Source organism: Pezoporus wallicus, unplaced genomic scaffold, assembly GCF_028554395.1.
Source record: "Pezoporus wallicus isolate ANWC-B61680 ecotype Strahan unplaced genomic scaffold, APGP_CSIRO_Pwel_v1 contig_4264, whole genome shotgun sequence".
Taxonomy (NCBI): Eukaryota; Metazoa; Chordata; class Aves; order Psittaciformes; family Psittacidae; genus Pezoporus; species Pezoporus wallicus.
Window position 1 is genome coordinate 1,912,144 of NW_026637102.1, and position 23,592 is coordinate 1,935,735.

Here is a 23,592-nt window from a genome sequence, read left to right on the forward strand (position 1 = left end):
CTGGAGGGAACCAAGGCATATCTAAGTGGATCTTTAAATACAGGGAGCTGCCACCTCTCTTTCTTGCCCCAGGGCAGAATTTTACAGAATGCATGGTTTTGAGTTATAGATCTTTCTACTCACCTCAAGATATATGTACATAGCTATAGGAGAGACAGTGGAGAACTAAAACTTATGTAAATGGAGCAGGGTGTGTTTGTTCTACCTCACTTCCCTAAGCAGACACTCTGGGTTAGAAACAACTTGCTGAGCTGTAGATCAACTTCATTGTGGCCTGGGAGAGCAGTTCTTATACTAGCTGTTTGAAATTGTACCCTGAAATGAGTAGGATCTGATAAAATATGCTTAGAGATGATTTACAATTATATAGGGGTCTAATAACTGAAATATCTTCGTTCTGCACACCTTGAATATAGCATTCCCATTGCGTATCTTGCATTTCACATTTTAACTGATGCATTGCATGGTTATCTCTGCCTTGTAACTCAACAGTGAGGGCAGACACCAGGTATGGATGGATTTTGAGAGAGGTTGCATAATGTGCTTGAAGTCTGGGCCTTTTCTCCAAGGCATTTGTGACAGTTACCAGTGCCTTCAGGAAGGGCTTGCAGGTGCTCAGTTAGTACTTGAAGATGGATGTCCTAGGCTAGATCCAGTGCTCCCAGGACATATTTCCTATGGTAAAATCACTACCTGGACCCCAGATTTTCCTTTTTTCTTCTTTTCCCCCCTGTCATAATCTACAGCATCTAAACAGCAAGTCAGACTGTTGCATAATGTTGTAAGAGCTCTGTTAATTTACTTTTTCTTCCAAGACATTTAAGCCGACCTGTCAGAATTTTCCATGAGGCAATTAGCTAGCTGGTATCACTGTTTGTCCCTGGGGATCTTTATCTATCACAATGATTCTGTAAAGTCGGGAATAGAAAAAGAAATTGCAAGAAATTTCTTGCAATTATCAGTCATCAACTTGATTTGATATCTACCAGATGTTCTCTCTTGTCTCTTGCTGCATGTCTCAGCCCTGGATCCCTGCTCTGCCTACATCAGCCTGAATGAGCCCTGGAGGAACACAGATCATCAGATAAATGGTTCCCACGGCCAGCCAACATGCGACAGTCAAATTGACGGGGAGTGGTATCGCTTCACTGGCATGGCTGGCGATGCTATGCCTACCTTCTGCATCCCAGAGAACCACTGTGGCACCCACGCTCCCATCTGGCTCAATGGCAGCCACCCACGAGAGTCAGATGGCATCGTCCCACGCCAGGCTTGTGCCAGCTTCAATGGGAACTGCTGCCTTTGGAATACCACGATTGATGTCAAGGCGTGTCCGGGCGGGTACTATGTGTATCACTTAATCAGGCCTAGTGTTTGTTTCCATGCATACTGTGGCCGTAAGTAACTGCTGAGATTGCTTTTCTGAAACCCCTTGGTCCCCATGATGCAGGGGAGGTAGTGAGCATCCATATACCTGAGAGAGGAGCTGACTTGTTTCTGGCTTTCTCACCCTAAAGTGAGAGGTGGTGCAGTGCAGTTGGTGGCCTGTCTATGCGAGATCAATCAGGCAACTTCACCTCTGAATTCTAGCCTTTACTCAGCTAGCAGAAATCTTCCATGGCTGGTCTGGCTGCAGTGATTTAATGCTCTCTGTGGACCCTGTGGTTTGTGTTGGCGTGCTGCCAAAGCCAACATTTGCATCTCTGACTTACAGTAATTAAACTGAATTGTTTCTTACCAGCTTCATTGGTTCAGCTTTCCTAATGTGGGCTAGGTCTATAACTGATGGACTAGAAACAGGGCTTGAAGTTGGCAATACTAGTACAGTATTTTTGTGCATGCTCAGTGGTTTGTGCTGACAACATTCTTGTCATGCCCTAGATTTTTATGACATCTGCGATGTGGTGGATTGCCAGGGCTCCTGCCTGGACACCAGTGACTGCACGTGTTCCCTTGGGACGACACTAGGACCTGATGGACAGACATGTCTGGGTAAGGGTGGAAATAACTTGTGTCAGTTACTGATGCTTTCTTTCTCCTTTGTTTCATTGCTCACGTTTCAGTCCATTGTCCTACAAAGCAGTACAAAAAAGGAAAATTATTCTGGAGGAGTTTTCTCCTCTTGCTGCCTAGAACAGGTTTTTGATTCCATAAATTGTTCCCAATTTCTCTCTGCAGGGTGAGATACAACATCCATTGACTGAATACATTCTGGTGCCCCTGGAGCTACACAGGCTACATTTGCTTTCTGCATGGCTCAGCTGCTGAAGGCAGCAGCTTCACTGACAGTAGTAGAGTCTCTGCAAGATCACAGTACAGTCTCATTGGTATTCAGGAGCAGTTGTGCAGTCTGCCACTAGAGACTTCCTTTTTCCAGCCCTGTTGAATGTCTCTTTCCTCCAAGAAAAGTTTCACTGGCTGGCAAAGGGCTAGTGAAAGCTTCAACATAGTTTTAGTGCTCTTGTAGGGTATTGTCCAGGGCCTGGGTCTTGAGAAGAGCCAAAGTGGTTTTAGGCAGCATGACAAGGTGGTATTGAGGGGCTGGCATTTGGTGGCTGCACTGGCAGAGATTAGCATGACCAGGAGGAAGGTGGATGGCTGTGAGAGCAGTGCTGGGAATGTGGACTTGAGGGATTTGTGAGGGAATCCCCATGAACCTTTGAGGAGAGGACAGCTGTGGTTGTGCGTGTGGTGCTGGGAGGAGAGCACCTGGACTGTGGGGTCTTAGGAAGAAGATGGTCTGTGAGGCAATGTAAGGGGCTGTTGGATTGCTGCAGAGCTGCACCAATGGACAGGAAGAGGTGACACAGAGGGAGAAAGGGGTGCTAGTGTTCACAGAAAGTGAGGTCTCATCTTTGTTCTTGTGTCTTGATTTGATTAAGAGGTTGAAAGCAGAATTAATCCAGGAGGCTGTGTAGCAGGTCACTTTCTTCCATACAGACTACAGGTGACAAAGCAGGCGTAGTTAGTTTCTTTCTTCGCGTTCCTCGTGTCTGTGGGCGTCAGGGTAGGGGTCACAGTCATTACAATTTGTGAAGAGAGCAGCCTGGCCTTGCTTCAGATTTATACTTGCTCACACTGATTCTTCAGAAGGGTTTTCCTTAAGCTGCTCCACATCTCTGCAGATGAGTGGCTGAGTTAGCTCTCAGCTAATTAAAAGCATTTATTGGCTGCTTCTGTATCAGACTTCCAGTCACAGAAGTGCCCTTGACAAGCATCAGCACTCAATAAATCTGTGGCAGACTCACAGGAAAGGATTTCCTCCAGTAGGGAAGCATGCAGGAGTCTTGAGCCTGTGTATCTGTGCTGCAGCTGCCTTCATCCCCAGATGGCCAGGGCAAGCAGGATTTCTGCACTGCTGCTTCTCTTCATGATAATCATATGGCACAACACCTCAGTTGTAATAATCGCACTAGTTTACCTACCTGCACCCTCTCTTGTTGTATGGCTCATTCATATTTCTAATGACTTTTTGTTGTGCATTGTCGGTGAACCTCCCTGTGCTAGGTTGACTTCTCTTCAATACATTGTAGGTTTTGAATCCCACAGTAGAACTGCTGATCCTGAGTTATATTTTCATTTGCAAACTTACTTAGAGGTTAGATTAGGTCTAGGACTTTCTGCCATGGGTCCGCAATGTCATGGATACACCATTCTGTTGCGTTGTAGAACTTGGAGGACCAGCAAGGTGAATTGCTGGTTACAGCAGCGCTTGAACAAGCCAACCTCTAGGGCCTTCTTACAGCATCTCTGTCTTTGCCAATTTGCCTTTCACTCTTCACTCTGTTTTTTAGGCAGCTTTAGTTTTACTGTTAGAAGTGAAAATATAGAGCCTGTCACATGTGTGAAAAGGGCCCCTGTCTGTGTGTGTGTCCTGGATGTGCTTTCTGCCTCCCAAGCCAGGGTACCAGCCATTTCTTTGGCTAAAAATATTCAACTCACATTGGTTGTGGAAGGAGACAACACTACTAGCTGCAGGCTGCGAGTACTGTGTATGTGTGGGATCACCCTACACCTAAGAGAGCTCATCTCTGACCTGTCCCTTAAATGGTATTTTTCTTTTTTCTTGGTTTTAAAGCTTCTGACATCTAGGAAATGGTAACTTCTAAGCTGTTTTAGTGAAAGCTCATGTGAAATCAGGTTGAAGAATGAGAACCTTGGAGAGCAAAGTACTTTCGGAGAGAAAAAAAAAAAAAGCAGAGAGACATACAGAAACTTTAGCCTTTAAAACAGAAAATAAGGAGGTTTTCAGAGCTTTACCAAGAGATTCAAAAGCATCTGCTGTGGGTTTATTTCAACAAATACTCTCAACATCTTAGAGGGCTCTACTGTAAAGCTGAATGCAGCCAGGGCAGAAACATGACACAGGTATTATACATGGGTATATTACTGTGGGTTATAAAAACTCAGTGCAGGCCTATCAAAAGGTTGTTCTGCAGCCTTTCTCCAGAGTCCGCTCCAGAAAACAGGGTGCCAGCTCAGGCACTTCTCTTTCTTCTGAACTGGAGAGGTAGGAGCCATATCTCTGTGGAAGCTCTTTGCTTATTTTCAGAGTAAGCAGCTAATGGTTGTGATGGTCTGTGAGGCACCAATGCCCAAATTAGGTCTCACCACAGTGAGTTGACAGTTCTGTTATGCAAGAACACCTGAGCTGCCCGGTGCAGAGAGCAGCCAGAGCTGCAGCAAGAGGGCAAAATGATGAAATTTCTCATGAAATTGGCCACATGTAGCAGTAGCAGGTGTGATACAGAAATAGGGTTTATTTTTGACCAGTTCTCATAATCGCCTAGTTTTACGATGCAGTGAAGTCATGTTAGCTCTATTCTAATGTCTTTGTGAGTGGAGAATAGTTTAGGATAACAAGATAAGTGCAAACACAAACTCCCCAGTATGTGGAACCAGTTTGGAAGTTTCCCAGTGGGACTGTGCGCATCTTCACTCAGAAATGGCTGCTGTGCGCATGTGTTGTTTCCCTCCCAGTCTGCTTACTTCCTGATGTAGACACAGCATAGCGTAACACTGCTACTGTCAGTAGGCAGCGCTCTTTAGCATTTTAATGGGATTGACCATCTTTGTGGCCAAGATCCAGATTATGAGGCCAGAAAAGCCAGTCCATGGTCTGACCAGCACTCCCATGTAACAGCCCCTTTTTACCAGGTGTGTTTACCCAGGGGTATGTTATGACATTGGTTTCTTTTTTTCAGATGAAAATGAATGTGAGCAGAACAATGGAGGCTGCAGTGAATTCTGTGTTAACTTGAAGAACTCCTACCGCTGTGACTGTGGGATTGGGCGCACACTGGGAAGTGATGGGAAAACCTGTGAAGGTGAGGTTTCAGCTATCATAGTCTGCTGGAAACAATATAAATCATTCTCCTTCCCTTGCAGCACTAGTTCTCTGTAGCTGTTTGAAGCTGGGATTAAATGTCACTCCTATCACTTCTGTGCTTCCCAGTGGTGTTGTTACTGAAATAACTTTCTAATCAAGCAGAGAGAAGTCTCCTTGTTGTTCTCTCTGTCTTGTGCTTTTCTATTAGGGTTTGCTTGTATTTGTCTCTAGTGGGGGAGAGGCAGCAGTGGATCTTCAAGTTTGGTTGTCCAGACAGAGCTAGTTATCACTGGAGATGCTGGGATTTGTCTCTGTACATTTGTATGAGAGTTGTGCAGGGGCAGCTTTAGCATTGCTGATTTTTGACAGCTAGCATTAGCTATGGGGTAAATATCATGATATTAGACAACATTAACATGATATTAGACAACACTTAACCTCATAGAGTCCAGACTGAGAAGAGGGGGTGCTAGTCTGTAGACAGAAGCTAGATTTGACAATAGGGATGTGTTTTGTTTGATTTTTGTAAGTAGTTAGTCGTGGGCTTTGCTGTGTGCAACTGCTACAGTTACATCCCAGTGGTGGCACAGCCAGGCTGAAAACCCTTGATGAGCTTGATAGCTTAGCAGGGACTTCAAGACAAAATTGTAGGTTTCATCTGTTATCATTAACAATGTACAGACATCTTTGAGCAGAAATAGGAAAACCCAGGAAAAAATGATGTATGCCTGATGTTTTCTGTGGTCAGCTGTGAAGAGCACTGTGCCCCCTCACAGGCAAAGCTGCTGTGTGGTGTGTTCACAGATACTGTGGGGCCTTAGACAAAAATAATGGCTTACATATGTGCCTCACTTCTGAGCTACCTGATTGCCAGAATTGAATATATCTGCAGTCTGCATGCAAATTTACATTAGCTGTTGTGTGGCAGGCATCCATGGTGCAGAGAGAGAGGGATTGCCATTGCATTTTTGGGCTGCACTCCAGCCTTCTTTGTAGTTCATTGACAAATGGCTCCAAGCTGCAGTTTTTGTCTCTCTTTTCCCTCTCTTTGATAACAAAGCATATTTCATTTCACTTCTCTGAAAATTGCCTCTCCGAGCTCTATTAATAAACATCCCTCATCCAGATAATGATACTTCCCTGGGGAGCTGCTGTGCAGAGTGCTCCTTAAGTATACTTGTTAGGTTGGTTGGGGCCAAAAGTGATCTGTGGGCTTCATCCCTTCCACATCCAGCCCTGAACCTGTGGGGTGTCATGTAAACCTACCTGTGCTATGTGGCAGTCTTTATTCCTGAGCACTGCACTTTTCTAACGGGCTGGAGTAGTCTGTGCTTGGAAGCTTGTTTCTTTCTGTTGTTCTTAAAGTTGTATTTTAAGACCTTTTGATATATCATTTAACATCTCCTCCTGTAAGAAGGATGGTGCTTTTCATGAGTTTTGACACTGCTGCTGAGGATTTTTACAATCTTGTTAGTGAGTTTTATTTCTAAGGATGTGCCCTGAGCTTTGTGAACCATTAGAGTATGTGATTTACTTGTGAGCCACCTCACAGCTGTTGCTAAAAATAATAAATGCAAGAGATTTATCTTGATTATATGAGCTAGTGAGGCTTAGTAAGGTTAAGAGCATCTCAAAATTTCCATTCTAATGCCTTACCCATTACTTTGACTCGCATGGAGAGCCCAGGCTGTTGTTTTTCATGTAATCTATAGGATTGAGTATGGGATTTGCATCCTTTCCTTTATATTTGTGAAAACCCATACAGTCATTTCCAATGGTAGGCTTAGGGAGAAATATTTTGTATTTATGATTTCTTACAATATGTGTACTGTTGTTCTACTGAGAATACGTTTTCATTCCAAAAGATAAAAAGAATATCAAACAGTGAAGGTTTCAGTTTTCTTTAAATGGTGATACTCTGTTATTTTCTCTATAATAGAAAGCCAACAAGTGATAATGGCCTTACTTGCCTTAGTTTTTCAAATCTTCAGATAGTGTTTGGCTGACCTTTCAGGCTCTTTTCTGTTCAGGTGAGTCAATCCTCTGAAGAACTGAGATTTCATGTAAAACATCTTCCTAGCCGCTACAGCTGAAGAAAAAATGACAAATCCTCCAATTATCTGTGTTGCTGTCTCTCCTCTGCACTTTAGAATGGGAGAGAATTAGGAGGTGAATTGACCTTACACTGTGATCTTGTTTCAATCTGTCACAAACTGTCAAAATTCCTGCTAAACAAACTCCTACAAGCAGTGCTTCATCCTCAGCCTACAAAGGGGATGCAGGAACTCAGTACACCCACCTCCACAACAGCTGGCAAACCCAGAGGCAAAAAGCACAATGTCTTCTCACTCCTATTCCTGATGGGAGTAGGAGCTGGCTACCTGTGAGTCTGTTCTCCCCAAGACACATCCCCTGCAAATCTCAGGGCTTTAATTCTGGTGGTGACGAAGGGAGTGAGTATGTTTCCACATGGTAGAAGTTTTAAGAGGATTTTCCTCCCACCCTTTTGAATCAAGAAACAACATAAAATTTAGTCTAAGAGGATGTCTTAGAAGTTAGAGACAAGCTGAAGATTGCCTATTCAGCTGCCTTACGTATGCCAGTTATAGCATGTGATTTATTTTGGTAAGCTTTTTCACAAAATTCCTTGTTAACGTCATGGTGACATGAGAAACACAGGAGACTGTACAATTAAAAACAGGTTTTCACCCATCTTCTTGGAAGAAAGCTCTCACTGTGCTGTTGCCTTTGAGTTCTGTGTTGGTCATGGTGTTTGTTAGTCATCCAGGAGAGTATGTTGGGGGCCTGTGTAACTGCTGCACAGCTGTCTGAGGAGCAGTGTGTGCCGAGTTTTCTTTCTTTTGCAGAAATTGAAGGCTGTCACAATAACAATGGAGGCTGCAGCCATACCTGTATTGAAGTGGAAGACACATACCAATGTGAATGTCCAAGGGGACTTGTTCTATCAGAAGACAATCACACTTGCCAAGGTAGGTCAACAGAATCTCCCCGACAGCCTCTGTCCCCTGAATGCCGAAAGTATGTTTGAAGGAACTTTTCTTTTTGGTTTCTGCAAAAAGTTGGTTTCCGCAAAAAGAGTTGTGTTTTCTTAGTTTGACCTTTCCAGTTTGGTTAATGGAGCTCTGTCGTTAATGACAGATCATCCAAAACTGAGAGCCTGGAGATACTGCTCTTTTTACCAGGCAGGAGAACAGAGGCACAGAACCTAGCTGGGTGCCTCTTGCATCACAGGTGGTTTTGGCAGTGTTCACTTACAATTAAGATTCATAGAATCATAGAATAGTTAGGGTTGGAAAGGACCTTAAGATCATCTAGTTCCAAACCCCCTGCCATGGGCAGGGACACCTCACACCCTCACACTAAACCATTTCACCCAAGGTTCTGTCCAACCTGGCCTTGAACACTGCCAGGGATGGAGCATTCACAGCTTCCTTGGGCTACCCATTCCAGTGCCTCAGCACCCTCACAGTAAATAACTTCTTCCTAATATCTAATCTAAACTTCCACTGTGTAAGTTTGAACCCATCACCCCTTGTCCTATCACTACAGTCCCTAATGAAGAGTCCCTCCCCAGCATCCTTATAGGCCCCCCTTCAGACACTGGAAGGCTGCTATGAGGTCTCCATGCAGCCTTCTCTTCTCCAGCCTGAACAGCCCAAACTTTCTCAGCCTGTCTTCATACAGGAGGTGCTCCAGCCCCCTGATCATCCTCGTGGCCTTCTTCTGCACTTGTTCCAACAGTTCCATGTCCTTTTTATGTTGAGGACACCAGAACTGCACACAATACTCCAGGTGAGATCTCACAAGAGCAGAGTAGAGGGGCAGGATCACCTCCTTTGACCTGCTGGTCACGCTCCTTTTGATGCAGCCCAGGATACGGTTGGCTTTCTGGGCTGCAAGCGCACACTGAAGCCGGCTCATGTTCATTTTCTCATCAACCAACACCCCCAAGTCCTTCTCCGCAGGGCTGCTCTGAATCTTTTCTCTGCCCAACCTGTAGCTGTGCCTGGGATTGCTTCAACCCAGGTGTAAGATTGCTTAACATCTCCCATTATATTGCTCTGCTTCAGCTGTGTATGCTTTTAACAGATTTATGCCATTAGAACTGGATCTTTTCATGCTTCAAACTGGGCTTTTAAAGTTTCAGCTAATGTGCTTCAGTTCCCTCCAAGAATGGGATGAGAGAGAGCATTTTTTGCCCAAGTATTTCAGTAGCTGCTCCAATAAGTATTCCTATGGATTGAAGCAGTGTACTAGTTCTGATACAGGGTGGTTTTGCTGTCCCTTAGAAAAGCAGCCAAGATAGCATCTGAAAATTGACTGTTGCTTTTGCTGCTTAGAGGCAAGGGTAATGCAATCCTTGGGAGACCTTCCATCTGAACTTTGCTCCATTCCTGTATGCAGGGAGTCCTTCTCGCTGACTCACTTGCACCTATAGCATGCAATTAGAATAACATGTTCCGTGTTTTGGTTTGCAAGAGCTGAGTGAGATTTCCTCTGCAACTACATCCAGAGTCCCCAGGGGTCAGTTTAGCTCTGCAGCAGTGAGTGCAGGGAGCAGAGGACCAGGGGGAAGTTCGTGAGGACTTTGAGTTGAGCAGAGGGTCTGTAGCTCCTCGTGCAATGACTTCTTACAATCCAGGACTTGCTCCCAGGATTCTTCTGGGTCTCATAATCCCACAGCTAGCTGAGCTCTTGAGGTGCTGAAAGCATCGAGAAGCCTGTGTGTCTTACAGAGAAGATGTCTACTATGATCTGCTGATGGAAGGATATTCAGTCAAAATTGTGTGTTGAGGAAAGGTGTGTGGGCATGTGAAAGATGGGTAATGCTGTCTGGTGGGATTCATCTGACTTGCCTGGCCACTTCTCAGACATGTTAGGCTCAGTACAGAGCTGGAGAAGCTGACTACTGCCCTGGTAGAGACAGACCTCATAGCTCTCTGCTTGTGTTCTGCCTTGGTGGGCCCATGAATAACCTTTGCAGTTGCTTCCAGATGTTTCCATGGGAATTTGCAAATGGGCTAGACTTGAGCCATAGCCCAGGGTAGGATCTAAAAATGCAACAAAAGGAAGCCTGTCATGGGCTAATTCGCTTGGGTTTTAGATAATACCGATGTGCTGGTGTTACCCGGTACGCTCAGAGCTTTCTGTAGTCTGATGCGTTACAAAGTGCCCAGATACAAGAGGAACAGACCCAGACTTCATGGGGGACAACAGGGCAGGCATGCCTTAGAGAGGAAGTTGGAATGATTCTAGTTGATGAATTTTCTGCTTTTTAATCTTATTAGAAATTCAGGGCACTGTTTTCAGGGATGAGCACTCACACTTGGGATTCAGGAGTGCTCCTCCAGCAGACCCAGGTGGGGAGGAGGAGATGGGGATTTCCAAAAGCCATGATTATACTTACTGAGTAAAGGTCTGACTGATGGATAAGAGCCAGAAAAGAGTAATGTTTTTCATCCCTGGCTCCCTGGAGCAACCCTAGCAGGGTGAAAAGGCCATTCATTTTCCAGCCAGTGTTTCTTCTTCTTCTGGGGCTGCTAAAGAGAGCAGCAGCATTGCTGGGTGCCAGGCTGTGGCTCAGGATACAGCATCTCATAAAGTGAAATTGCTTGTTCTTTTGCATTTCATGAATTTATGTCCCCACGCAGTGGTTTGCAATTTTGAGAAGATGTAACAGAATATATCTGGAACTGTACCACACGATTTTTTATGGCTTCTAATCAGGTTTAGAGTTGTACAATTAACAGTGCAGGGCAGGCACAGTTGCCTGAAGCAATTGGATCTGCAGCCTATCAACCCTCCTCTGCACTGTCCATCTGCGGGTCCTGAAGGAGCTGGCAAATGAAGTTGCGAAGCCACTGGCCATCATATTTGAGAAATCCTGGCAGTCAGGTGAAGTTCCCGATGACTGGAAAAAGGGAAATATAACCCCCATTTTCAAGAAGGGGAAAATGGATGAGCCAGGGAATTACAGACCAGTCAGTGTCACCTCTGTGCCTGGCAAAATCTTGGAGCAGATTCTCCTGGAAGGCATGCTAAGGCACATGAAAATCGACAAGGTGCTTGGTGACAGCCAGCATGGCTTCACTAAGGGGAAATCCTGCCTGACCAATTTGCTGGCCTTCTATGATGGGGCTACAGAACAGAAGGACAGGGGCAGAGCAGTTGATGTCATCTACCTGGACTTGTGCAAAGCATTTGACACTGTCCCACACAACATCCTTGTCTCTGAATTGGAGAGACATCAATTTGATGGATGGACCACTCGGTGGGTAAAGAACTGGCTGGATGGCCGCACGCAAAGTGTTGTGGTCAATGGCTCAATGTCCGGCTGGAGACCAGTAACGAGTGGTGTCCCTCAGGGATCGGTGTTGGGACCGGTCTTGTTTAACATCTTTGTCGCTGACATGGACAGTGGGATTGAGTGCGCCCTCAGCAAGTTTGCCGATGACACCAAGCTGTGTGGTTCGGTTGATACGCTGGAGGGAAGGAATGCCATCCAGAGGGACCTTGACACGCTTGTGAGGTGGGCTGATGCCAGCTTCATGAGGTTTAACCATGCCAAGTGCAAGGTCCTGCACGTGGGTTGGAGCAATCCCAGGCACAGCTACAGGTTGGGCAGAGGAAAGATTCAGAGCAGCCCTGCGGAGAAGGACTTGGGGGTGTTGGTTGATGAGAAAATGAACATGAGCCGGCTTCAGTGTGTGCTTGCAGCCCAGAAAGCCAACCGTATCCTGGGCTGCATCAAAAGGAGCGTGACCAGCAGGTCGAAGGAGGTGATCCTGCCCCTCTACTCTGCTCTTGTGAGACCTCACCTGGAGTATTGTGTGCAGTTCTGGTGTCCTCAACATAAAAAGGACATGGAACTGTTGGAACAAGTCCAGAGAAGGGCCACGAGGATGATCAGGGGACTGGAGCACCTCCTGTATGAAGACAGGCTGAGGAAGTTGGGGCTGTTCAGGCTGGAGAAGAGAAGGCTGCATGGAGACCTCAGAGCAGCCTTCCAGTATCTGAAGGGGGCCTATAGGGATGCTGGGGAGGGACTCTTCATTAGGGACTGTAATGATAAGACAAGGGGTAACGGTTAAAACTTAAACAGGGGAAGTTTAGGTTGGATGGAAGAAGGAAATTCTTTCCTGTAAGGGTGGTGAGGCACTGGAATAGGTTGCCCATGGAGGTTGTGAATGCTCCATCCCTGGCAGTGTTCAAGGCCAGGTTGGACGAGGTCTTGGGTGATATGATTTAGCATAAGGTGTCCCTGCCCATGGCAGGGGGTTTGGAACTAGATGATCTTAAGGTCCTTTCCAACCCTAACGATTCTATGATTCTGTAATTCTATGTTCAGAACAAACACTAATAATCCTCCACAGAAATCGCAGTTTTGGCTACAGCGTTCCCACAAAGGTACCAGCCAATGAAATACTTGGAATTTTGCAGACCATCCTAGTACCCCACCTCTTTCTGAAGTGTGGTGGTGAAATGTTCCTTCTCCCCTCTCCTGTGCCCAAGCCTTGTGTTCAGCTAGGCAGGGTACAGTCATGTAGTTGATCTGGGCTTTGCTAGTAGTGGTTCAAGGCTCCCCAGCACCAGAGAGCCTATTCCACTGAGCAGCCTGTGCAAAAAGATAGCCTCTGCTCCAAGCAGCTGTACTTTGAAAGGCCAAGGAAGGAACCAAAGGCTGGACAAGGAACATGGTGCCAACAATAACAGACAGTAGAATGAGTCACAGAAGCTTCCTACCAGCATCAGGGTACTGCAGGCATTGGTGCAAAGCAGGGTTTAAAGCTGTAATGCAGAGACTTTCTTAATACTTACAGATGCTCTGGGGTGTATGAGGGTGAGTAACTGAAATGTTTGACAGGTGAAGACTGGGTGAGCCTCTTAAGAGGCTTGCATCTTGGGGTGAGCCCAGGACAGGGATGCAAGAGATGGATGCTGACAGCAAGTCAGGAGAGTGCAGTGCTTCAAATAGATGAAAGAAGTTGTGAATTAAATTAATTACTCTTGGCACCCAGGGTAACTCATTTCTGCTGGGCATCTCAATGCTGGCAGTCAGGACCCCACCTGGAATAACATGTTTGCATATAGCCACGGGCTACCTTTCCAGCCCCTTTTCAGCTCCCCCTGTGATGTTTCTGGCAGTCTCTCTTGGGAAAATCCAGCCCGATCAGTGAATCACACTGATAAATGCAGTCTCTTTGCTTGCAGCACCGCTGTTAAATTGGTAGAACTGAAACACTGTTCTCTGTATTGATTACTCTTCCATATACAAATGTGTAGGGTGGTTGGAATTACATTACCAGTTACTCCAATATGGTTAGTATAAGGAGTTTCCCAGATTGTTTTCCTAAATAATGATGAGCTGGCTTGAATCAAAAGTGGGTCTGCTCACAGGTTCCATTCATTTGTTTCTGTGCCCAGGTGGTGGAGTGCAAGCAGCCAACTCCTGCAATGCCGGAGCAGAGGTTTAATGGGTGTCTCTTCTTTCTTCCCCTTTGTGTCAATCAAAGACATTTAGAAAGGGAGAGAGCCTGAACCAGATTGGTCCTGAACTTTGGAGAGTTGCAGTTGGGATCCAAGCTGCCTTGCCCTGAATTACACCTTTATAAAAGCATTGTATTTTCTTATCAAGTCACTAGAACAGTGAAGCTTTAAATCCAAGTTGAGACAACCAGGTCTCCAAAGGATGTTCATCTCTCTCTGCATTGCACTGTGTTCTTAAAGTCCCTTTGTCTCCTTGTGAGGTTTGCCACTTGATGTGCTCAGTTATTCCCACTTGCCTTCTACTGTGGACAGAGGAAAATTGAAGGTAGTTCTATAGTTTTCTGTTCCAACCCAGCAGTTTCATTATGCGAGCGTATTGCCTTAGGCACACTGCATACATTTTAGCATATAACCTTGAAAAGATCAACTTTTAATAAAATTACTCCCTGTAGGTATATAGTAGCCATTACAAATACCTCAGCTGGGACAGGAGAGTTTTCTTAAGGAGGGTGAAAGGTATGTTTTAGCTGTGTGCCTTGTATCCAAGGTCCAGAATAGTGGATCATACAATAAATGATCAAAATTAAGGGAAGAAAGATCATATGAATGTCAGGATTGGGACTGTAATTAATTTTAGGAAAACACTTGAGTAACTAGTGTATTTGCAGAAAGTTTTGTCATATGATTTTAAAATGATACATGAAATTCTGCAGGGGGGGGATATGGATGGGAAGAAACCAGAATATATGCACAACTACACTTGTCCTCTGCCTAACTGAGTGGATGTGTATACACCCAAGGAATATAAATAGCAATTACTTTTTTAATTGAAGATTATTCCTTCTTCTTCCCTTTTTAATTTTGCCCAATCTCTACATATTCTCCCACTTCTTATGTATTGGAATTCTAATTTCTAAAAGTTCACATGGAGATCTGTATTAAAATTCAAAGTTTGGAAGGAGGTGGGATGAGTGAGCTAATAGGTTTGTTTGTCAGAGCTGGGTTTATTGCATAGAGGAAGTATTATTGCAGCATTTTGAGGTGCTTCCACTTTAGCTCAGCATCTCTATGGAATTGTTTTGACCTCTTCTGGGTTTGATATAAAATCTGATTAAGGGTCTTTAAAAATGGCTTTGCTTGGTGTGTTGTGAATTTGTTATCCATATCTGCACAGCTGAGTTTCTGCCACAAGTTTAGCAGTCGTCTTCATCATCTTTTGTGGCATCACTGTGCCAGGAGGATATGGGGCACTGGTAACCTAGAAGGTCGGTGTACAGTAAGCAGAAATGTAATATAGGTAGTTAGATTATTATGGTAAGATAGTAACCATAAACACAGCATATGATCCCCCTTTTTGCCCAGTAATAATTGATACAGCCCTTTCCCAGCTCCCTGGAAGATTTGTAGTGCTAACGGTTATTATGGGGACTTTTCTTGTAGTTCCAGTGCTGTGCAAGTCCAGCTCTATTGAGGTGAACATCCCAAAGGATCTGGTTGGAGGCCTGGACCTTTCCCTTATAAACACTTCATGCAAAGGAGTATCCAATGGCACTCACGTCAACATCCATTTCTCCTTGAAGTCCTGTGGCACTGTTGTAGACGTATGTATACCTATTGCTGTCCTCTCTCTTGGGATCTCTCAGGTTTGGGGACTTGGTTGTGGTTTATTTGGGGAATAAACTTAGCTGTACTATCAGAGAAGTTTCCTTATTGCCATGCAGTTGGCCTCAGGCTAGACCTGGGGTCACATCTCAAAGTGGGAGAGCTTGTTCCATCTCCTCTTTAGAGGTGTGCATCTGCCGGCATGGCTACAACTTTCTGCTCACCTAATCCTTCACAGAGGCAGCTTCACCATCGTTCCAGTGCAGAAAGTGCAGGTGGTGTCACTCTTCACCCTCCTGCTGAGATGGAATCTGGTCCCCTGATAATATTTAAAAGTTTTAGAACAGCAAGCAGTCAGGAGATGCAGATGAGCAGATAGCTCATCTCGGGAGACAGCTTGCAATTGGGAGCAAGTTCCTCTGCTTCATGCAGGAGTACAGTGCATTAAATTTAACAGCAAATTGATAGAGGCCCTTATTTCATAGGTGAGGAGGAACCTACATTCTGGTTGCAGTATATGAATTCACAAGCTGTACTTTCAGTGGCTAGCTTATGTCTGAGTTTCTGGAACAAGGTAAACTCAGCTGCTAGTCTGAACTCAGAGAGGTCTTTCTCAATGATCTCCCCTTTCCCTTAAACTCCTTTCTTTGCTGCAGGTAATAAATGATAAAATCATTGCCACCAATCTGGTGACCGGCTTGCCAAAGCAGACTCCAGGAAGCAATGGGGACATCATTGTCCGCACCAGCAAGCTGCTGATCCCGGTGACCTGCGAGTTCCCACGCCGGTACACCATCTCTGAAGGTTATGTGCCCAACCTTAAGAACTCTCCCTTGGAAATCATGAGCCGCAACCAGGGCATCTTTCCCTTCACTCTTGAGATCTTCAAAGACAAAGACTTTGATGAACCCTACAGGGGTGCTCTTCCCACCCTTAAGCTTCGGGACTCTCTGTACTTTGGGATTGAACCCTTGGTACATGTCAATGGACTAGAGACACTGGTAGAGAGCTGCTTTGCCACTCCCACCTCAAAAATTGATGAGATCCTGAAGTACTACCTCATTCAAGATGGGTGAGTTCACTGTTCTCTCTCTTGCTGGCTCTTAGACTGGAATTGGCAGCGGGGCTAAATTGCATTGCCTGTGTGATGCAGGACACACCATCCCTTCTTCACAGCAGCCTATCTGCTGTGTTCCTAGACCATCAGTAGCCAGGCCTTTCAGTCAGCAACCTGAAACCACCTGTCCCATCAGAAGTAATAGGCAGAAACAGTGAGGAGGCAGTGAAGGAGGTTACTCCAAGTGCAGCCTTTACAGGACATATTTCCCTCTGGCTAACTTTGTAGATAATTGAGTTGGCTTCTGTAGAAAAGATATCCTTCCTGATATCCTCTCTCTGCCAGCCTGCTGAGTGCCAAACCAATCGGCAGAACCCCCTGATGGCTGTGTGCCACTGCCACCCAGCCGCCGCAGCAACTGGAGCAGGCTTTTGTTTTTTCTCATCATGGCCTTATTATATTATGAGCCAGAAGACTTTGTGGCTGGTCCAGGTTGGAGCTCCAGGAGCTCCCCTTCCTTTCCTCTGTCTCATACCTGGCAGTGCAGTAAGTTTGGGGTCCCTCGGTTTGGCTGTAATTTTCTGAGGCATTTGGGGTTAAGGATCTTTCCAGGGTGGATCTGTGGGTTCACTCTAATGGGTTTTGCATCAGAGGTTTGGGGAGCATTGCTGTGGCTTCTAACATGGACCCCTGTTTTCAGACACTTGTTTGGGTGGTAACATGACAGAGCCATGGTGCAGTGTTGCTGCGGAGTGTTTGCATCCAGCAGTGCCTGGCAGCTTAACCAGACAACACTGTGGTAAACATCACATGTGGGAAGCAGTCTGCTATCATCTAGGGAGAAAATAAAAAGTAATATCTAAGCCAAAGTAATATGTAAGACATACCCAAATGTCACAGCCTGACAGTCTCGTGGAAGTTCTGTATTCTGTCTGCCAGCCCATCTAATGAGAACAACAATTATTTCCTCAGCTGCCAGGCTAAATCATCCACCGTTACAGCTGGTGATGGCAAGTCCTGTGTGACTGCCTTGTAACAAAGGAGTCCTGCAGAGTACATACACAAAAATACTGGTTTTGTTTCCTTCTGACAAAGGTTTCGGCATTCACTTGCTCTCCCCTCATCCTAGGCTGCAGTCCTTCTGTGCCTGACATTTTTCAGGTTTATGAGTGGATTTGTAATGAAAGGATTGATTTATTAAATCCCTGCCTTGGCTGTTCCTGTGGACTCTTCGCACAGTCATGGCTCCAAACATTCATTCATTTTCACCATGAGTGAAAATGATGGGATTCAAAACAGCGGCCAAAACCTGAGCTAGCAGTGAAAGGAGAGGGCAGAAAATGTCATCTGTCAATTTCACCACAGCACAACTTAGAGGATTTATGGCACCAGCAGTCCCTTTGGTACTGTTAACCTGCAGAGGGCATTAAAACTTCATCAAAGGGGAAAGTGGGCTGGAGCCAGCTGGCTGGAGCCTCATCCAGTCACTGAAGGCCCCAGTGTCCTCAGACACCCAGCCCCGGTGGGCTGTGGTGTATTAAAATTGAAGTGCTCACTTAGCAAAGGCTAATGATGTGCTGTTGAGCTAACTGGAGTGCTTTGTCTCTCTGTGTGCTTGCAGCAATTAAAAAGTAAAAATAGCTGAATACACTGCTGATTTGTCGCTTCTCCAAACAGCTCTGTAATAGCCCAGTTTCCTTCCATCAACTCAGCCCCGGAAGCCCAAGGCAATAAAGACAGCAATCCGTTTGATTATGTAGGATCAGACCTGCAGGAGTTAACTGCAGCTTCCACAGGGAAACGTTTAAATTTAGGGAATATATCTCAGACTGAGAGATGGGAACACTCCCTCTCATGCTTTCTTACCTGTTAATTGCCTGCCATAGCCATTTTGCAAGGGTGATGGGGTGGGAGCCTTCTCCTGTGGGACTCCTCAACCCTCTCTCTATGCTGATGTGACCATGCTGGAAATCGGGGTTTTCCCAGATCCCTCCCCACTGTCTCTGTAATACCCTGTACTGCTGCCAGCCCAGCCAGCCCCCAAGCAGCTTTCCTGTTTCTGATCTTGTTCTTCCTTTTCCGCAAAACAAAAATAAGTAAAAGGCATTGACCTATAGCACAGGCGATAAACGTTGAAGCTCTCTGGGGCATCTGGAGCAGGGTCGTGTCACTGAGGGCAATCTGTTGTAATCTGATGTAGTCAGGAGCTGCGATTTATCTGAGCATGATGGGGTTAAGGTAGTTCCGTTGCAAGGCTTTACCAGGGTAGAGAAGCTTTGGAGACCCTGGGATTTAGGAGTCAGTTTGAGCCAGTGTCCAAGAATCATCACACTTTATATGCTTGCAAATGAGAACGTGACTGTGAGTTGACTTTATGGCCCCAAAGCTTGGCTAGCTGCTCATGAAAAGTCTGTAACTGTCACTCTTTACAATTGCATGCCTTCAGGAATGCTACTTTTGAAAGTAATTTTATCCTAAACAACTTAGTGACATCTAATGTATGGCCTCAGGAGGGAGAAATCTCAGTCTTTTTTTTTTTTTTTTTAGGTGTACAATATTAATTTATGAGCTCTCCTTGATGGCTTTTACGTTTGCATTCCAGGCAAGTTAACTAGACAAGCACTGCAGACAGGGATAGCCCTTCAGACCGTGACCGCCACTGGCTGAGTAAAGCTACAGAAATACATGGTGGTGAAAACAGCGCTAGGATCAGACCAGTGCTTAGTGCTCCCATGAACATACTGTACTCTACATAGCAGAAGGGCGATTGCAGCAGTCTGCCACCCACACAGCCTAGTCAGCCAAGCAGTGTACAGATTTCCAGCAGAAGCTTGAGCTACGCATAGATGTGGGGTTTGCTGCTGCTTGATAATTGAACACATCAAACGTCAGCATTTCTGACAGCGCCCTACGAATTTCTGATGTAAAGATAGAAGCTAAAGGTTGCTGCAGGAGTAGGACTTTCAGCTCTCCCACCATTACCTCTTGTCTCTTCCACTATGACTTCTTTTTTTTTGTTTAACATCTTGCAAAGTCCACATTTCTGGAATTAACTTGCTAGAAAGGACAAGCTGCATTGCAATGCAATATAACAGCAGCAGCTGGGCCTCTCATAACACTTCAGGCTTTGCACTAGGCAGCAATAATCACCAAGTCACCGTAACTTTTTGTCTTGCTGTTTCTCTGTTAAACTCTAAATAGGCTGTAACAGTTTATAAATAGACTGCACCTGGAATGTAACTTTTATAAAAGTAGCTATTTTCTTGCAGTTCTATGATGTCTTGCATGATCATATAATGCTAGTGAGGAAGAAATTGAAATGATGAATTTTAGTGTAAGAATTTGAGCTGTCCAACCAAGTGTAGCAGAAAGAAAAACATAAATGATGTAAAGCAAAGTAAGTCTGGATTTTTATGTTTTTCACAATCTGTGATATTTTAGTAACGTGAGTACAGGCTTCTTCATTTTAAGCATGATTTACGTGCATAAATATGTGTGTATAGAAAGCACATAATATATACTGTATAACAGCTCTGTTGATCACTGCAGACTCTTGCACAGGAAGGTGAAACGAGGACAGACTTGCCTGCAGCTCTCTGGCAAGTCCCTCTGACAAGGGGACTGGACCACGTCCTGCCAACTCTCTGCTGCTGAGCTGTTGTTTGTCTGGATATGCTATTATCACCACTGTTGTTTTTCCCCATCATTCGCGAATTTTCTCCTGTGGCCAAAGAGGAAGTAACATGAATGGTAGCTTAGCTTGAGAGAGCCAAGTTCTCCTTTCCTTTCTATGGTTAAATATGCTGGGATGTTTTTTCTCTTTCATTTTCCATTTCTGGGAAACCCATTAAAGCCTATCCCTCTGCTTTTCTCAGCTGCGTTTCTGATGATTCAGTGAAGCAGTACACGTCAAAGGACCATCTTGCCAAGCATTTCCAGGTTCCTGTGTTCAAGTTTGTGGGTAAAGACAACAAGGTAAGCTCACAGCACACCTCTGAGATACTGCATCAGCTCTGATCTGACTGGGGAATCTCAGCACAGAATTGGCTGTATTAGAGTGCAAAGGAGAGGAGTGGCTGCCCTAAGGCAGGTGATGCTGTGCCTATCCCAGCAGTGTTGTCTTTCGGGACCCTGACACAGGTACTTTAGGAGAGAGTGATAAAACCAGCTAAAATTAAATAAAGCATGAAGGACAGTTGCCATAGCAGGCTGAAATCGTTGTTTTCTGCATAGTCTTACTGGACACTTGTACACTGGGTGAGAAAAGTGTTCCCAATCACCAGGCACAGTGTCCTATCTTTAAAACAAAACAGTCTATGGTTTTAAATCTCTTCAACCTTATATCTTCTCTAGCTCTTGTGAGTACAGGTGCCAGGTTTCCAGATACAAGGCCACCAAACTGTTTAATTCAATGTGAAACCATGCTGTCAAGGCTGGTGGCACTCTGAGGCAGAAGCTTTGTAGTGGGAGGATAATGCCATTTTCCTAATGCAAATAGCTTCTCTGTGCTAGAAGAAATCTAGTCTTACAGTCACTGTTATGTTCAGCCAATGTTGTTTGCTCCAGAAGTTATAAAGCTGCCACTCCAGCTACTGGAGAGCCTCAGTAGAGTTAAAACAGATGAGATCGTTCAAAATTCAAAGATTTCGCTTTGCTGTCTGTTTGCCACTGCTGCTTCCAACCTGCATCTTCCCTGCCTGTGCAATGGATTTTGCTTCAAACCTCACCGTTGACCAAACATTCACAAATATTTGCTTCCCTACTTCCTGCTTGCAGGGATCTTGCTTACTCTCCTTGTCATTTAGAAGGCATGGAGTACCCATCTTGTCACAGTCTGACTTTGCTGTGCAGAAAGAAAGGGCAACTGTCTCCCTGGCCTTTGTTTCCCCTTTTCCCCTCAGCTACCAGTTTTAGCTCCTCATCAACTTGAGTTTTCCTCCTTTGTCCCTCAGTCTCCTAACTTTGTTTTCTCAGCTCATGTCAGATTCTCTTGCATCTTTCTATCAGTCCATTCTCTTGCATCTTTCTATCAGTCCATCTCCTTGTGAGACTTCACATGTTCTTGGCCTGCTTCCTGCTATGCAGCTCCTACCAGTTCATGTGAGATTTTCCAAGCTTATCCCTGGCATTTTCATCCCTTCCTCTAGAGGATCATTTCATGCCTTCATATTACCTGTTTAGCCCTTGGCTAACAGACAGATGCCATACTCTGACATCTCAGCCAGGCGCTCTGGAAAACATGCCCTCTCCTGGGCACTTAAGAAAACATGAAGCAGCCAGTTTGGCTGTGGATGGCAATGGTGGATGCGGGCCTTGTTGATGTGGGAATGGAAATGGCTGGACTATGGGAATAGCATCACCCGTTCTCTGAGAGAGCTAGCAGCAGTGCCAGTGTGATTCCCAGAGCTGTGTGCTGACTTGGCCTGCTGTCTTGCCACCCTCCAGGAGGTGTTCTTGCATTGCCGCATCCTCGTTTGCGGGGCGCTGGATGAGAGCTCTCGCTGTGCCCAGGGCTGCCGGAGACGGGTGCGCAGGTTAGCTGAGACAGAGGAAGAGGAGGAATCTGTTCACATGGCAAACCACATCCTGACAGGTGGCCCCATCAGAATCGACTTTGATGACTAACACCCACCTACTGGAACAGCATCTCTGTTGAGACGACTTTCCTTGTCAGTGCCTTCTTGTATGGTTGTTTAAGAAACAAGAAGTATTTGGTAAAGCCCCACTGAACCACTTACAACATGTTTCCCTAAGTGTGTGATGATTATTTGTGAAGTATGTTGGGCACGCAAGGCAGTGTGCCTAGACTGAGTGCAACCCGGACTGCAGAACAGTTTTATCTGCCATTTCTTCCCAACAACCCTTCAGATGAAGGGACCCTATTGCTTTTCAGGCCTGAAGCATTAACCAACTTGGTCTTCCCTTGCATCTACCTGCAGGCTCCAAAGGACTGTTTGTCCTTGACAATGTTAGTCAAGCTCTTCTGTCATCAGACAATACAAACACTATCTATCATAGCTGAACGTGTTTGCTATGCAGTTCTGTGAATGATGCTGAAGCTTTGGATGTACTGAGATTTTGGGATGACCATTAAAAAGCATGTATAAAAATATTATATCTCATAATGTCTAAGTTCCTTGGAGCTATAAAACAGTTGTCATTGCATGCACATTTAAATGTTATTTTTAAATAGTAAAAGGTATTTAATAAAACTTGATTTTTTTTAGTGCCTTCTTATAATTACATGCAGTTTAGCAGTATTTCCTCTTGTATTTAGTGTACTGTTATTTTTCTCCCTCTTCTGCTTCAAACAAAAATGTGGTCCCTTTCATAAATGCTATAGCACCTTGATTGTAAGAGAAAGACCATTAAACATCCTTTGTATTGTTTAGTACCTTGATTGTAAGAAAAATGCCATTAAACAGCAGCACCCCCTCCCCCTAAGTGTGCTGCTACCAAGTCTTTGAAAGTTGTAATCCATCATTACCTTGGTCTAGAGAGGCTCTGGCCCTGACAAAGGGATTAGAGGAATGCACATTAAGTGTTTCTAGCACTCATTTGTAATGTAGGTAGTTCTCAGGACAAGGTTGTCCCCAGTGAGCCTGGGGACAGGAGATATGGCAGCATTGTTTGAGTGCCTGTGCACATTTGCAGTCCTCTGGTGAGTGAAAGCTGGGTATGGATGCAATTACTGGTGGTGGTGGTGGTGGCATCATGGTTATTTGTCAGGAATCCCTTTGGGGGCTGTCAAGGTCCTTCCAAAGAAAACATAATGGATGATCAGCTTGGGCTCCTCTGGGCTTCACTGAAGAGGAGGAATACTGTGTGGTGAAGGAAATGTGGGGTGAAAGGAAGGAGGCACAGTGAGCTGTGAAGGACTAAGCAGGAGAGGCAGGGCTGGAGGGTGAGAGAGGAAGGATCCATCTCCACCACTGGCTGTGGCACTGCAGTGTGTTCATGAGGTTTTCTGCAAGAAGCTTTGCAGTGTGCAGTGTTCTCCTGTGTGTCTGGAGGTGTGCTGGGTGTCCCCCCTAGCCTGCCTTACCCATTTTCTACTTTGGTTGGAAACAGCCAAATTGCTGCCAAGGCCAAAACT

General features: G+C 45.2%; 1 protein-coding gene across 3 annotated transcripts in view; it reads left to right on the forward strand.

Annotated features, from left to right (window-relative positions):
- OIT3 (oncoprotein induced transcript 3) overlaps nt 1–22,887 on the forward strand; it is a 31,951-nt gene extending 9,064 nt beyond the window's left edge. For all 3 annotated transcript variants that reach the window (XM_057403350.1, XM_057403351.1, XM_057403349.1), the window contains 8 exons: nt 1,023–1,397; nt 1,882–1,992; nt 5,205–5,327; nt 8,197–8,319; nt 15,278–15,438; nt 16,096–16,511; nt 20,372–20,471; nt 21,942–22,887. In XM_057403350.1, coding sequence (XP_057259333.1) covers nt 1,154–1,397; nt 1,882–1,992; nt 5,205–5,327; nt 8,197–8,319; nt 15,278–15,438; nt 16,096–16,511; nt 20,372–20,471; nt 21,942–22,121 — 1,458 coding nt within the window. In that variant the 5' untranslated portion in view covers nt 1,023–1,153 and the 3' untranslated portion in view covers nt 22,122–22,887. The remainder of the gene's footprint in view (nt 1–1,022; nt 1,398–1,881; nt 1,993–5,204; nt 5,328–8,196; nt 8,320–15,277; nt 15,439–16,095; nt 16,512–20,371; nt 20,472–21,941) is intronic.
- The last annotated feature ends 705 nt before the right edge of the window (nt 22,888–23,592 follow it).